The sequence below is a fragment of the Salmo salar genome, chromosome ssa13 (genome assembly GCF_905237065.1).
Source record: "Salmo salar chromosome ssa13, Ssal_v3.1, whole genome shotgun sequence".
In the NCBI taxonomy this organism is placed as follows: Eukaryota; Metazoa; Chordata; class Actinopteri; order Salmoniformes; family Salmonidae; genus Salmo; species Salmo salar.
The window spans coordinates 105337016-105352247 of NC_059454.1; the positions used below are offsets into that span (position 1 = coordinate 105337016).

Below are 15232 nucleotides of genomic sequence, written 5' to 3' on the forward strand. Positions count from 1 at the left end.
AGAGTGACATGAGAGAGAACCTAAGCAGCTTTATGCTTTTCCTATTTTTAGAGTTTGGGCTGACGTCATACCAAGCAGCCACCTGGTGAGGTTTTTGAGCTCTGTGTACTGCTCTGTAAACGCCTCACTGTTCTGTTACGTCCCTTCTCAGTAATTACCGTGGGCAGGGATTTACCTGCACGGACTAGTCGGTTAGCTAACCAATCAAATGTGTGAAAGTCTAGAGTATACATTTAACGAGCCTTATGGTCAGTAATCATTAATCTCCTAATTGATTAAGAGCCACAGTCTAAATAAAGTTAATGAGCATTAGTCTATAGGCCTAGTTTAGTGTACTATTTCTCTACACATCTCATCAGTACAGTGGCACTAAGGGGAAAAGCAGCTTTTCAAATGGGATGCAACAGGAATGTTTCTTTACTTATTGAAACAACTAAAGTTTGTTTTCTTGATATCAGCTACCAGCGAAAGTTTCTGGGTTTTTATTTTTATGTTCAAAAGTAGTTAAAAGTTTGACACCACACAGAGATAACAAGATAATTGTGTTTCTTTCCTTTGTTGGTTCTAACCAGCATTAATGGTTTGTATTGTTCTGATTATTGTTAATTCTGTTAACCGCCTTTTGTTTCAGTTTATTTTGAATTGTTCACGTCTTAATTGGTGTGGTGTTTATTTCCCCTCGGGCCCTCACATCCAGGATTGACAGTTCCTACTTTATTTCCCCTCGGGCCCTCACATCCAGGATTGACAGTTCCTACTTTATTTCCCCTCGGGCCCTCACATCCAGGATTGACAGTTCCTACTTTATTTCCCCTCGGGCCCTCACATCCAGGATTGACAGTTCCTACTTTATTTCCCCTCGGGCCCTCACATCCAGGATTGACAGTTCCTACTTTATTTCCCCTCGGGCCCTCACATCCAGGATTGACAGTTCCTACTTTATTTCCCCTCGGGCCCTCACATCCAGGATTGACAGTTCCTACTTTGCACAGCCGTCGTCTTAACGTCTACTTTTGATTTACATTTGGTTGAGTTGTCAACTAACGTGATTTCAATGTAAAAATAAAATAAAAAATCCAATGTCATTGAAGTTATAAGTTGGGTGAAAAAAATATGAAATTTCCTTACGTTAATGACTTTTTGCAAATCCAATTAGTGTTCCACGTTGATTCAACATCATCACAATGTTTTTGTTGTTGTTGTTGAAATGAAGTGGAAACAACATTATTCAACCGGTTTGTCACCATACCATTAGTTCAATACAGCACAATACAAACGCTTTGTGAAATAGCCACTGAAATAGCCACATTTCAGTTTGATTCATAACATTTCAGTACGGTTCATGTATACAGACAACGAAGGGTCATCTTTAATAAACAACACCTATTCATTTCAATGTTAACTGGGCAGTTACATCTAAAAAGACGCCGAGTACGTTGAGAAAGAGAAAATGTAACACAAATATGGGTATTCAAAGTTTAACGTTTAAGCAGTGTTTAAACAGTACATCTACCATGGTTAAACACACCTGATGACCTATAATTAATACACTTAAGAACAGGAAATCATTGCAAAACAAGTGTGTTCTTGTGGCTCAAAGTCTTCACTGTACCCCTCCACTATCAGTGCAGTCCACCTTTCTAGTCATTTCCATGTCTAATTCCCTTAGTTTAACGGTTTTGGTTAAACATATTTGTCTTACTGCATAATATCACTATATTATGCACCAATACATTATCTCCACAGACCTCAGCTTCCATTTGATCAGTGTCAAAGCATAACTGAGCTGTGTGAGATTTGACTGTACTGTACTGTAAATATACTGTACGTGACTTACAAGGGCACTCCTCCATCCCATGACCTCATGTTTCAACAATAACATGTCTGTGTTGTGCTCCTCCCCATCCAGAGTTTAATCGTGAAGCATTCTGTTCAGCAATGTATGCTGATGTCATGTAAGTCTATGGTAACCCTGCAGTCAGTGTCTGGTGTTAGCGTTAGCATCTAGCCACTTCCCTAGTGTTCAGCGCTGTCATTGGTCCACACCCAAGACAATCACAGCCAAGCCAATGACTGATCGGCTTCCTTGGAATGACTGATAAGGGACTCATCGTCTCTCACACAGAGCGTACCCAGTCTAAGGACAGAATCAATCACACCTGATTCACCTGCCAGTGCTCATCCCAGTGCTGGCCCTGGCGGTCATTGCTTTGTGCTGGTTGGTGAGGTATTATGTGTGGCATAACAGAGACTTGGGCTACGTCCCAAAATGGTGCCTTATTACCTATAAACTTTTGACCAGAGCCTTATGGGAAGTGCACTATAAAGGGAATAGGGTTCCTTTTGGGACGCAACCCCTAGGGATGGATTTTGCCAGGACATGTCTAGCCAACACTTACCTTTACGAAGCAATCCAGTGATCCCCTTGACCCTTTCTTCTCTTCCACACAAAGCTACGAATGTTAACATCCTGTCCTTATGGATACGTCTGCCTGCCACAAACAATTTGCTTTTGCCCTGCCGTTGACCCGGCCGTCTGTACAGCTGACCATATGGCAACAGAGAGGCTGTACAGAATATGGGTGTAATGAAAATGCCACTAGCACTGTATTTTGTAAAGGATAACATTTCGAAAAGGCTTACTTTAGATTCAATGGAATTCCAAAATATAGTATTTAGTCAAAATGTTCCCTGAAAAAGGGAAAACTGTTAAAATCCGCCTTTAATTTTCAATATGTGAATTACTGTATTTTAACGCAACATTTTTTCTTCTTCTAAATAGCTGCTTTGAAAAGTTCCTGTACCAACTATACATCTATTTAACCTGGTACTATGTACCAACTATACATCTATTTAACCTGGTACTATGTACCAACTATACATCTGCTTAACCTGGTACTATGTACCAACTATACATCTATTTAACCTGGTACTATGTACCAACTATACATCTATTTAACCTGGTACTATGTACCAACTATACATCTATTTAACCTGGTACTATGTACCAACTATACATCTATTTAACCTGGTACTATGTACCAACTATACATCTGCTTAACCTGGTACTATGTACCAACTATACATCTATTTAACCTGGTACTATGTACCAACTATACATCTGCTTAACCTGGTACTATGTACCAAATACACATCTATTTAACCTGGTACTATGTACCAAATACACATCTATTTAACCTGGTACTATGTACCAATTATACATCTATTTAACCTGGTACTATGTACCAATTATACATCTATTTAATCTGGTACTATGTACCAACTATACATCTGCTTAACCTGGTACTATGTACCAACTATACATCTGCTTAACCGGGTACTATGTACCAAATACACATCTATTTAACCTGGTACTATGTACCAAATACACATCTATTTAACCTGGTACTATGTACCAATTATACATCTATTTAACCTGGTACTATGTACCAATTATAAATATATTTAATCTGGTGCTATGTACCAACTATACATCTGCTTAACCTGGTACTATGTACCAACTATACATCTGCTTAACCTACAGATATGTACCAACTATACATCTGCTTAACCTACAGATATGTAGCTACCATAAATCTGCTTAACCTGCAGATATGTAGCTACTATAAATCTGCTTAACCTGCAGATATGTAGCTACTATAAATCTGCTTAACCTGCAGATATGTAGCTACTATACATCTGCTTAACGTGGTACAATGTAGCCACTATACATCTGCTTAACTTGCAGATATGTGCTTTATGATGTGCTCTCTATCAGCGAAGAGACTCGTAAAAACAAAAGTCCAGTGTAAAATGTCTGCATCCTTGAATAGTGAAGGTTGTAAGGCCTTAGCACCATTAACGGTACACCGAGGAAAAGAAAACCTCTCTGTTTAAAAGATTAATGAGCCTTTGTTAAAGCTGCCAGCAGTACCAGAATCTTACTCTGTCATCCTTACTAACCAAAAGAGTTTCTCAGCAATCGTGAGGAAAAGGTCAACACTTCAAAACAAATACATCCTGGAAATAAATCTTTACACCTCTCTTCATTCATAGCCAGCGGGCAGGAGGGCTAGAGCTATTCCGTTCTTTTAAAATTAACATACTAAAGAAATTAATTTTTCAAACATAAAAAAAAGCTTTTGTATAAAAAAATAATATTTTTAAAAAAATGACAAGAAATGAATAAACACTGACGATCTTTGAGTTTTAATTGTCTTTTTATTGTGGAAACTTCATGTCACTAAACTGAACTGTCATTAAAGAAATATGGTTTAGTATTTGGGACCTATAGTTTTAAGGACTGTGTTGAAATATTTGTAGTAGTGGTGGTTGAATCCTTCCAGTGTGTATTCTGTAGTGCATAGTTAACTGTTGTCCTACTGAATGTATAGCCAAGGCGTGAACTCAATGTGTTTTATAATTATATTGTATGTCGATTCCTATGGTGTATTTGTGAAAATGATTAGAATCTAATACATTTTATTCTTGGGTAGGTACACTCCCCTGAGTATTTATTTTGACAGAGAAGCTAAAACTTTTCATTTGGCTCAATACTCCAGCATTTTGGATTTGAGATCAAATGTTTCGTGTGATGCAGCAGTACAGAATGTCACCTTTTATTTGAGGATATTTTCATACATACATACAGTGCATTCGGAAAGTATTCAGACCCCCTTGACTTTTTCCACATTTTGTTACATTACATACAGCCTTATTCTAAAATGTATGAAATAATTGTTTCCCTTCATCAATCTATACACAATCGCCCATAATGACAAAGCGAAAACAGGTCTTACATTTTTTTTTTAAACGTATTAAACATAAAAAACCTGAAATACCTTATTTATGTAAGTATTCAGACCCTCTGCTATGAGACTCGAAATTGAGCTCAGATGCATCCTGTTTCCATTGATCATCCTTGAGATGTTTCTACAACTTGATTGGAGTCCACTTGTGGTAAATTCAGTTGATTGGACATGATTTGGAAAGGCACACATCTGTCTATATAAGGTCTCACAGTTTACAATGCATGTCAGAGCAAAAACCAAGCCATGATGTCGAAGGAATTGCCTGTAGAGCTCCGAGACAGGATTGTGTTGGGGCACAGATCTGGGGAAGGGTACCAAAAGATTTCTGTAGCATTGAATGTCCCCAAGAACACAGTGGCCTCCATCATTCTTAAATGGAAGAAGTTTGGAACCACCACGACTCTTCCTAGAGCTGGCCACCCGGCCAAACTGAGAAATCGGGTGAGACAGGCCTTGGTCAGGGAGGTGACCAAGAACCCGATGGTCACGCTGACAGAGCTCCAGAGTTCCTCTGTGGAGATGGGAGAACCTGCCAGAAGGACAACCATCTCTGCAGCACTCCACCAATCAGGCCTTTATGGTAGAGTGGCCAGACGGAAGCCACTCCTCAGTAAATAGCCCATGACAGCCCACTTGGAGTTTGCCAAAAGGCACCTAAAGGACTCTCAGACCATGAGAAACAAGATTCTCTGGTCTGATGAAACCAAGATTGAACTCTCTGGTCTGAATGCCAAGCGTTGCATCTAGAGGAAACCTGGAGAGAGATTCATGGTGGTGGCAGCATCATGCTGTGGGGATGTTTTTCAGCGGCAGAGCCTGGGAGACTAGTTAGGATCGAGGGAGAGATGAACGGAGCAAAGTACAGAGAGATCCTTGATGGAAATCTGCTCCAGAGCACTCGGGACCTCAGACTGGGGGTAAGATTCACCTTCCAACAGGACAACGACCCTAAGCACACAGCCAAGACAATGCAGGAGTGACTTCTGAATGTCCTTGAGTGGCTCAACCAGAGCCCGGACTTGAACCCGATTGAGCGTCTCTGGAGACACCTGAGAATAGCTGTGCAGCGATGCTCCCCATCCAAAACTGACAGAGCTTGACTCGAGGTTGTAATCACTGCCAAAGGTTCTTCAACAAAGTACTGAGTAAAGGGTCTATGTAAATGTGATATTTCATTTTTTTATATTTAATAGATTTGCAAAAATGTCTAAAAACCTGTCTTTGCTTTGTCATTATGGGATACTGTGTGTAGATTGATGAGGGGAAAAAAACTATTTAACAAAATGTAACAAAATGTGGAAAATGTCAAGGGGTCTGAATACTTTCCAAATTCACTGTACATACAGTACCAGTCAAAAGTTTGGACACACCTACTCATTCAAGGGGTTTTCTTTATTTTTACTATTTTCTACATTGTAGAATAATAGTGAAGACATCGAAACTATGAAATAACACATATGGAATGATGTAGTAACCACAAAAGTGTTAAACAAACCAAAATATATTTTAGATTTTAGATTCTTCAAAGTAGCCACCCTTTGCCTTGATGACATCTTTGCACAATCTTAGCATTCTCTTTACCAGCTTCATGAGAAATGCTTTTCCAATGATAGTCCCACTAAGCGCAAACCAGATGGGATGCCGTATCGCTGAAGAATGCTTTGGTAGTCATGCCGGTTAAGTGTGCCTTGAATTCTAAATAAATCACTGAGTGTCACCAGCAAAGCACCCCCACACAATCACACCTACTCCTCCATGCTTCACGGTGGGAACCACACGTGCGGAGATCATCCGTTCACCTACTCAGCATCTCACGAAGACACATCGGTTGGAACCAAAAATCTCAAATCTGTGAAAAATGTATTTGGGCTGCAATCTGAGGTGCAGTTTTTCTAATGAACCTATCCTCTGCAGGAAAGGTAATTCTGGGTCTTCCTTTCCTGTGGCGGTCCTCATGAGAGCCAGTTTCATCATAGCGCTTGATGGTTTTTGCAACTGCACTTGAAGAAACTTTCAAAGTTCTTTACATTTTCTGGTTTGACTGACCTTCATGTTTTAAAGTAATGATGGACTGTCATTTCTCTTTGGTTATTTGAGCTGTTCTTGCAATAATATGAACTTGGTCTTTTACCAAATAGGGCTATCTTCTGTATACCAACCCTACCTTGTCACAACACAACTGATTGGCTCAAACGCATTAAGGAAAGAACTTTCACAAATGAACTTTTAACAAGGCACACCTGCATTCCAGGTGACTACCTCATGAAGCTGGTTGAGAGAATGCCAAGAATGTGCAAAGCTGTCATCAAGGCAAAGGGTGGTTACTTTGAAGAATCTCAAATATACAATATATTTTGATTTGTTTAACCCTTTTTTATGGTTACGACATGATTCCATATGAGTTATTTCAAAGTTTTGATGTCTTCACTATTATTCTACAATGTAAAAAATAGTAAAAAATAAAGAAAAACCCTTGAATGAGTAGGTGTGTCCAAACTTTTGACTGGTAATGTATGTTAAATCTTAATACTAATATCTATATGAATATATTACCTTTCACCTACTACCTCTTAGTATCTTACAACTCAATGTACTAGATATCAACTATGTACAGTAGTTTGGTAATACAGCACTCTCACTCAGATGTCCTCATACTCATACCATAGTCACTCTCATTTCTACTCACTGTTACCCATAACAACCCACACCATAACATCCACCCTGCTGTGTGTTAATATGCTACCATGTCTATCACGGCTTAAGTCAACCTAACCTCTAACTGATCTACTCCTAACAGGGAAGAAGAACAGCCTGCTCCTCCAGAAGTTCCAAAAGGATCTGAACGCTGGGGTGTTCAACACGCAGGAGAACGAGATATTGAAGCAGATAATCCGTCAGGACAGGGAGATGGTGATGATGGTGGACCGCAAGCAGTCGGTCACAGGGATGTCGGTCACAGGGATGTCGGTCACAGGGATGAACACCACCCCGATATCTGGAAACTCCATCATTAACTCGCCGGCTCAGCCGCCCTACACCACTGCCCTGGGCAACAACCAGTTCCAGCAGTCAGCCACTCCTTTGACCTACAGCGCTTCGGCCGTCATTGCCCCCTCCGCCGCAGCCGCCGCCCGCATCCTGCCAGCCTCGGCGCAGGGTGTCTATCCCGTCCCCAGTGTCATCCACGGCAACCTGAACTCATCCTCGCCCGTCTCCCAGACTCCCCTCTCTCTTCATCAGCAAGGGTCCATCATGTCCCCGGTATCCTTCACCACGGCTGTGTGCAGTCCACCCGTGCAGACCCCTGGGCTGGCAGGCCGCAGCTTCCAGTACGGCTCGCCCACCGCCTCCCAGCTCTCCCTTATCCAGCAGCCGCTGCCTACTGCCCTACCACCACAGCAACCACTACCACAGCCACAGCAACCAGGAGCAGCTGCGGCCTCCTCAGCAACACAACAACAACAGCAGCAGCAGCAGCAGCAAGTCCCGTCACCTCAGAGGAGTGACAGCCTCCACAAGGCCAGTCATGCTCTCCAGTCGGGAAGCCTGGGTCGAGACGTGCGCCACCTCTCTGCCTCCCAGCCCTCCCTGCCCCATGACACGTCCCTGGGGTCCCGAGCGCACCCTGCAGCGTCCGGGGACTCCCTGGCCTCCATTGCCCCGCCGGTGGCTGCGGTCCAGGGTATGGGTATACAGAGCGGTCTCCGCACCACAGTGCCCCAGAGGGTCAACCTGTTCCGCCAGATGTCATCGGGAGCGTTGCCTCCGGTGCGAGCGGTGTCCTCTGCAGCCCAGCACAGGGATTCCACGGGCTCTAGGAGAGATTCTAGAAGAGATTCTACCTTAAGCAGTACAGAGACCGAGCAAGATAAGATGCGGTTCGCATCAAATTTATGATCCCATTTTTCTTTTTTTTTTAAACTTCTGTTTTATTTCATTTTTAAATGGAGATACAAAAAAAAGATAAAGATGAACTTGAGTATTTTTTTGTTTTCTCAAAATTTTGTTCAGAAAAAAAATGAGCCTAAAGGAATTCCTGTACAGACTGCCCTTGTATTATATTTTAGACACATTTTCTCCCTACATTTAAGAATGTATATTAAATAAATATATATATATATATATATGTGTGTAAATCCAACTAGAATATTTGGCAAAGACTATTTAAAAGCTCTAGTATATAAACATGAGTCTTCCTTTCCAAAAAATATAAATATAGATATCAAATGTATGGAGAGGGAGGGTGTTTGTTATTTTCTGTTTTTGTAAACTGGAATGCATCGTGATGAATCCTGACAGTTGACTTTTTGATTTTTTTTTTTTCTACCTGCGAGAAGAGGAAGTAAAATATCTTCTCACATTACGCAGCTTTGTCACCACTGTGGAATAACTGACGCAAGCGAACCTTGAAACTGTCAACAACAAAAAAAAAAGCACACACTCAAACATAAATCTAAATGACAGAATTTGTGGGACCTTTATCTTAGCAATCAACACAGGTACAATAGCTAGGTGTTCCATTGCTCTCAGCAATACATCCTCTTGAGCCACAGTGTCCTCACACAGTGGTCGGTGAACACCATGACAGTGTTATGGGTCCAAAGGGAATGATATAAATAGAAGCGATGCTCTTTTTTTGTTTGTAGAAGGATGATGTTGTGAGCGAAGAATGGATGATGCTGTTTTTAGTCCTAATTTCAGACAGTGATAGACGTTATGTAATGTTGCTTAACAAAACTATGTGTACATTTATAATATTTATAAACTAAAGATTATCACCATTATGCAATAGACTGTGATATAAAGATTATCTATATGTGTGTTGTAAATAGTTTTGTAGATCTAGTATTTACAGATACTGTGTGATGCATTCTCAATCATAACAATGTCTTACTTCTTTCAGGAACCTTGATATCTTCATCATCATCATCATCATCATCATCTATATGTGAGAAAAAAAGTGAATAAGTGACAACAATGCATATATTCATTAGAGATAAGAAAACCTTAACGCAATAGCTAGCACTACTTGACACTGAGAAATGCCTGTCATACTGAGAATCTTCATTAGTCTGCATAGTCCTTGTTTCCTTGTTTATTTTTTAACCATCTAGCAAGCAAAAGAGAAGCGAATGAGGGATTAAATATTTTTTTTAACGCTGAGGTTTCATCACTTTTCAACACATTTAACGCTGATGTTTCAACACTTTTCAACACGTTTGTAGCATGGACTCCTTAACACCTGTTATTATACACTTCAAACATGTCTCCCCTGTATGTTCATCTCCTTTGGAACAGTATTATTTCTATTGCTAGATTTTATTTCAGTCACATGCTACACAATACAGTAATACCCTTTTACAGTGTGTTTTTCTTACTGTGGGTGTGCTGGGTGAGTAAACCTACCCATTCCTTACAGCAATTAAGAGTTATTGTATGTTTGACTACCCATACACAATGTGACACTTTAGAATTACTGTAAATATGAATCATTGTTGAATCTATCATATTGTGACTCCAAATCTTTTAGTTAGTTTTGACATCTTTTGATTTCCAATTTAAAAAAATATATTTTTTATGTCATTCCGAGGGTACGGACGGCCTGTTTGGATGTTTTAGTCAGGCTTTCTGCTTTTTAATTAATTTTTCATATTTAATTTCTCACCTTCCATATCATGTATTAAAGTAATGTGATCGTCTAGTGTGGCAGTGGAATGGAAAGAAATGTTTTCCTACCGACAAAAAATTTATCAATTCTGTATTTTTCTGCAATATGCCCATCTGCTGTAGGTTTGCAGTCTAGACGTATGAATTTTCCTGTCAAAGTTAATGTTGAAGAAGACTGTCATGACCTTTCCAGACACTTCTCTCTCTTTGAATAGGTGGTGTTATAAGTCAAGTGTTTGGGCCCCATTTTAAAAACAATCACAGTGTGTGAATTAGAGCGAGAGCAACATATGCTGTGTTGCATTAAGGTTTCTGTCTCTTGTGTGTCTGAATCCATCATAGTAACTGTAACAATATCAACAAAATTACAATGTTTAAGCTTATTTATTTAGTGTCCTGGGGGGGGGGTCCAGAAATGTGACTAAACTTTGAGACAATTCATTAAGGTCAGTCATTCTAACACAGCTTACCCTCGTGAGGTTGCAGGCTATTTGACGTGCTTATGAATTTATGTGTATGTTTGCTAGAGACGCCACCCCCCCCCATGTATTGTGTATAGTAACCATGTGAGTAATTAGTATGATATGTTCCTCACAGACAACCACCTCTCATGATTTTAGAGTCACTATCTTCATGGCGGCAAACATGCTCCATCAGTCGGCTTCGAGTATCTAAACCCCCCCTTAGAGACACACCTAAAAAGATGAGCAGTACTTCAATACAGACAACGTGTGTCAACATTCTACCAATACAGAGTCCACCACCCCAAAAAAAAAGTCTCATAAAAAGCATGTACTTCTCACAAATACTTAAAAAGATACTATATAAAAAAAAAAAATGTTGACGTTAAATGTACTGTGAGATTATGTTTTGTTCATTGTCTGTCTAGACGTTATTTGTGTGCAACGAAAGCGTTGACATTTTCACAAAAGGACACTTAAGTATTTGTGCCTAAAACTGTAGCCATGTTCGATACTTTTTGTTTGTTTTGAGTGTGAGGAGCTTTAATGTGCATATGCACCTGTACAACACATAAATTACTTATCATATGTGTTCTATGTTTCAATATTTTTTTGAGAGGAAGATGTAACCAATGAAGATGATGGCCAAATGTCTCAGTTTAACTATTGGAATCTTTGAAGACAATTGCGAACTTTATGAAAAGGCTCTCTCATTCTGATCTAGAACTCTCTGAATTACAGTAATGACTAGTAAAAAGGCTCTCTCATTCTGATCTAGAACTCTCTGAATTACAGTAATGACTAGTACCGTCTCTACAGAACTGGGAGGATACTAACACGTTGACGAGACATTGTAAACATCTGAAGCACCTTTTGTAACTTCCTTTGTAGCTAGCCACTGATGTTTTGTTGATTATTAATGTTGCGCGGAATGAAACTGGCCAAAGCAAAACATTCAAAGTAATTTTCTTTGTTTTGAATTGCACTTTCTGATGAAAGAAAATTCCGATACAGACTCTTCAGTCAGTTAGTTTAAGTGAATTGAAGGTTTAAAGGGAGATGTATGATCTAGATTGGAACACTCTGGCCTATTCTAGGGTTCTAAACATGGAGAGATGTTCTATTCCAAGACTGCTTAATCCTGATCTGCCATGGTGAATGTATTCATGGGTGGCACCTCCGTCTCGTCGTTGCCATTATGAACGTTTTACAGACGCCGCAGCCATATTGGTGCCCAAAAGTCCAGTGATGCCCAGTCATTCTGAACGGGGCTAATGACTGTTTCATCTAAATTACACTATAGTGGCCTGGAAATACAATGACATTGCTAAAGTAGGCAAATATTTAGTAGGAATCGGCTTTGCCATCATCATTAATGTAGTCAAACTTACTTTAGACAGATGACAATGTTGTCATTAGCTAGCAAAGATTGTCCAAAATAGTTAGCAAAGCTAACTTTAGCTAGCTTAAATCCGGTGGTCTCCCCTCAATCTTAGCTAGCTAACTAATGTTATACTGCATCTAAAGTAAATCTGGTGATATCATTTTATCCTTCTTTTCCCAGGTAAATTGACTGAAAACAAATGTTCATTTACATCAATGACCTGGGGAATAGTTACAGGGTAGAGAAGGGGGGATGAATGAACCAATTGGACAATGATGACTGAAGGTTTTCCTGCAAATTATTTGCCTCTACAAATGTCATTGTATTTTCAAGCCACTGTCATGCACTTTTGATGAAATCTTCATCAGCGCCAATTGACAATGCATTGAGTAGAGTGCTCGGTCGGGCATCAGTCCTAAAACGAATGTTCAAAACAATATTGTGACGAAATGTGCAACCAATGAATAGGAATTATTACACGGTTCAGATGGATAGCAGCGCTGTTGGTTTGTGCTGTTTTTGATACTTGCCTTTGGAGGGGAAAGCTTCCCAACTATGTGCTTTTTTTTCCACAATAATTCCGACCACAGCTATCTAGCATTCTGGAATGGGCATTATGATGTATGTAGTACAACACGAACGGACGAATCAGCTTACAGTTTTAGCAGTATGGAGAACTCTCAATTAACCAGCACATATATTTGTACATTTATTTTGTTTTGTTTTTAAATAAAAATGCTAAAACGAACAAAGCCCAGTGCCCAGAGAAAGGAAACTAGGGTCTTTATTCACAAAGCCTCTCAGAGTAGGAGTGCTGACCTAGTATTAGTTTGAACTTTTGGATAAATTCATGCGATTATTTGGACAAAAGGAAAAACTGATTTTAGATCAGTACTCCTAAACTGAGATGTTTTGTGAATACGGGCCCAGAACTTTTGGGTTCTGAACCTTGACAGTGCAGGTGTAATATGTTAACTGATAATGTGCGATAATGTTCATCTTGGAGAGATTATGGTGTAGATAATGCTGTAAGTTAGGAGCCACACGTACGTTCCTCTTAAACCCCGCTGACAGATTCATGTTAATAAACAAGCTTGGTAAAAAAGAAACAGTTAGTTGGTTACTTGACACAGAGTTCTTACAACTATATGCAGACAAATGGTGTTTGTCAAAAGAATTATTTTGATTTCTGTTTGAATTTTGTTTTGTTTGTAAATAATAAACCTTTAACATGTAGAAAATAAAAGACATATTGTCATTTAGCTGTTGAGTTTATGTGTACTTTTGTTTCTGAATGTTTCTAGACAGACAGACAGATAAATAATCTTGACAATGATCTCAATCGATCAATCATCTCTCATAGGTCACCGCATCAGTGACTTCACTCATTTTCTCCCTTCCTCTTTAATACAACTAAAGAGGGAGAGATGACTGATAGAATGGGGTGGTGGGATAGAGTAATGATGGAGGAGGAGGTAGGTGGTGGTGGATGGATAAATGATTGAGAGAGAGGAGGGTGGTAGGAGGAAGGAATGGAGGGATGATATAATGAAGGAGGGCGGGCATCAGGAATAGAGCTTGTCAGTAGTTACCGTGGAGATGAGTGATGGGTTTTCTGGGGCTCTGGGGTTTTCCATTCGTTACCCCATAATACAGTTATCACTTATAAAGTATTCATACATTAAGACAGATTCCCCTCCACCTGACAATGCACTTCGGCTGAGGACAGACCAGGGGACCAGTATATTGTGACTCATGTACCTGGAGGTGTGCTGTAGCTGCTACTTTATTGGAAAACATATCATTAATCAGATATTACACTATATATTGAATAGGGTGTCATTTGGGACGCATGCAGTGACTCATGTACCTGGAGGTGTGCTGTAGCTGCTACTTTATTGGAAAACAAAACATTCATCATTCAGGGATAACAGCTATCAAATTACTTTTTCAGAGATATAAACAATATTGATTGAGTATACAATATACTACAATATTGTATATGTAGGCTACTATATATGACAAAGTAGTGAGTCATCTACCTGGAAGTACACTGAAACTGTGCTGCTCTATAGGAAAACAGAGCTTCATACTCGGGTGGTGACAGATATCCTATGATATTGTCATGAGTCTAACTATACTGCTCAAAAAAATAAAGGGAACACTTAAACAACACAATGTAACTCCAAGTCAATCACACTTCTGTGAAATCAAACTGTCCACTTAGGAAGCAACACTGATTGACAATACATTTCACATGCTGTTGTGCAAATGGAATAGACAACAGGTGGAAATTATAGGCAATAAGCAAGACACCCCCAATAAAGGAGTGGTTCTGCAGGTGGAGACCACAGACCACTTCTCAGTTCCTATGCTTCCTGGCTGATGTTTTGGTCACTTTTGAATGCTGGCGGTGCTATCACTCTAGTGGTAGCATGAGACGGAGTCTACAACCCACACAAGTGGCTCAGGTAGTGCAGCTCATCCAGGATGGCACATCAATGCGAGCTGTGGCAAGAAGGTTTGCTGTGTCTGTCAGCGTAGTGTCCAGAGCATGGAGGCGCTACCAAGAGACAGGCCAGTACATCAGGAGACGTGGAGGAGGCCGTAGGAGGGCAACAACCCAGCAGCAGGACTGCTACCTCCGCCTTTGTGCAAGGAGGAGCAGGAGGAGCACTGCCAGAACCCTGCAAAATGACCTCCAGCAGGCCACAAATGTGCATGTGTCTGCTCAAACGGTCAGAAACAGACTCCATGAGGGTGGTATGAGGGCCCGACGTCCACAGGTGGGGGTTGTGCTTACAGCCCAACACCGTGCAGGACGTTTGGCATTTGCCAGAGAACACCAAGATTGGCAAATTCGCCACTGGCGCCCTGTGCTCTTCACAGATGAAAGCAGGTTCACACTG

The 15232-nt window shown here is 40.2% G+C and overlaps 1 protein-coding gene across 1 annotated transcript in view; it reads left to right on the forward strand.

Annotated features, from left to right (window-relative positions):
- Positions 1 to 13585, forward strand: part of hcn1 (hyperpolarization activated cyclic nucleotide-gated potassium channel 1) — a 173524-nt gene extending 159939 nt beyond the window's left edge. The window contains exon 8 of the mRNA XM_014138939.2: positions 7609 to 13585. Coding sequence (XP_013994414.2) covers positions 7609 to 8708 — 1100 coding nt within the window. The 3' untranslated portion in view covers positions 8709 to 13585. The remainder of the gene's footprint in view (positions 1 to 7608) is intronic.
- The last annotated feature ends 1647 nt before the right edge of the window (positions 13586 to 15232 follow it).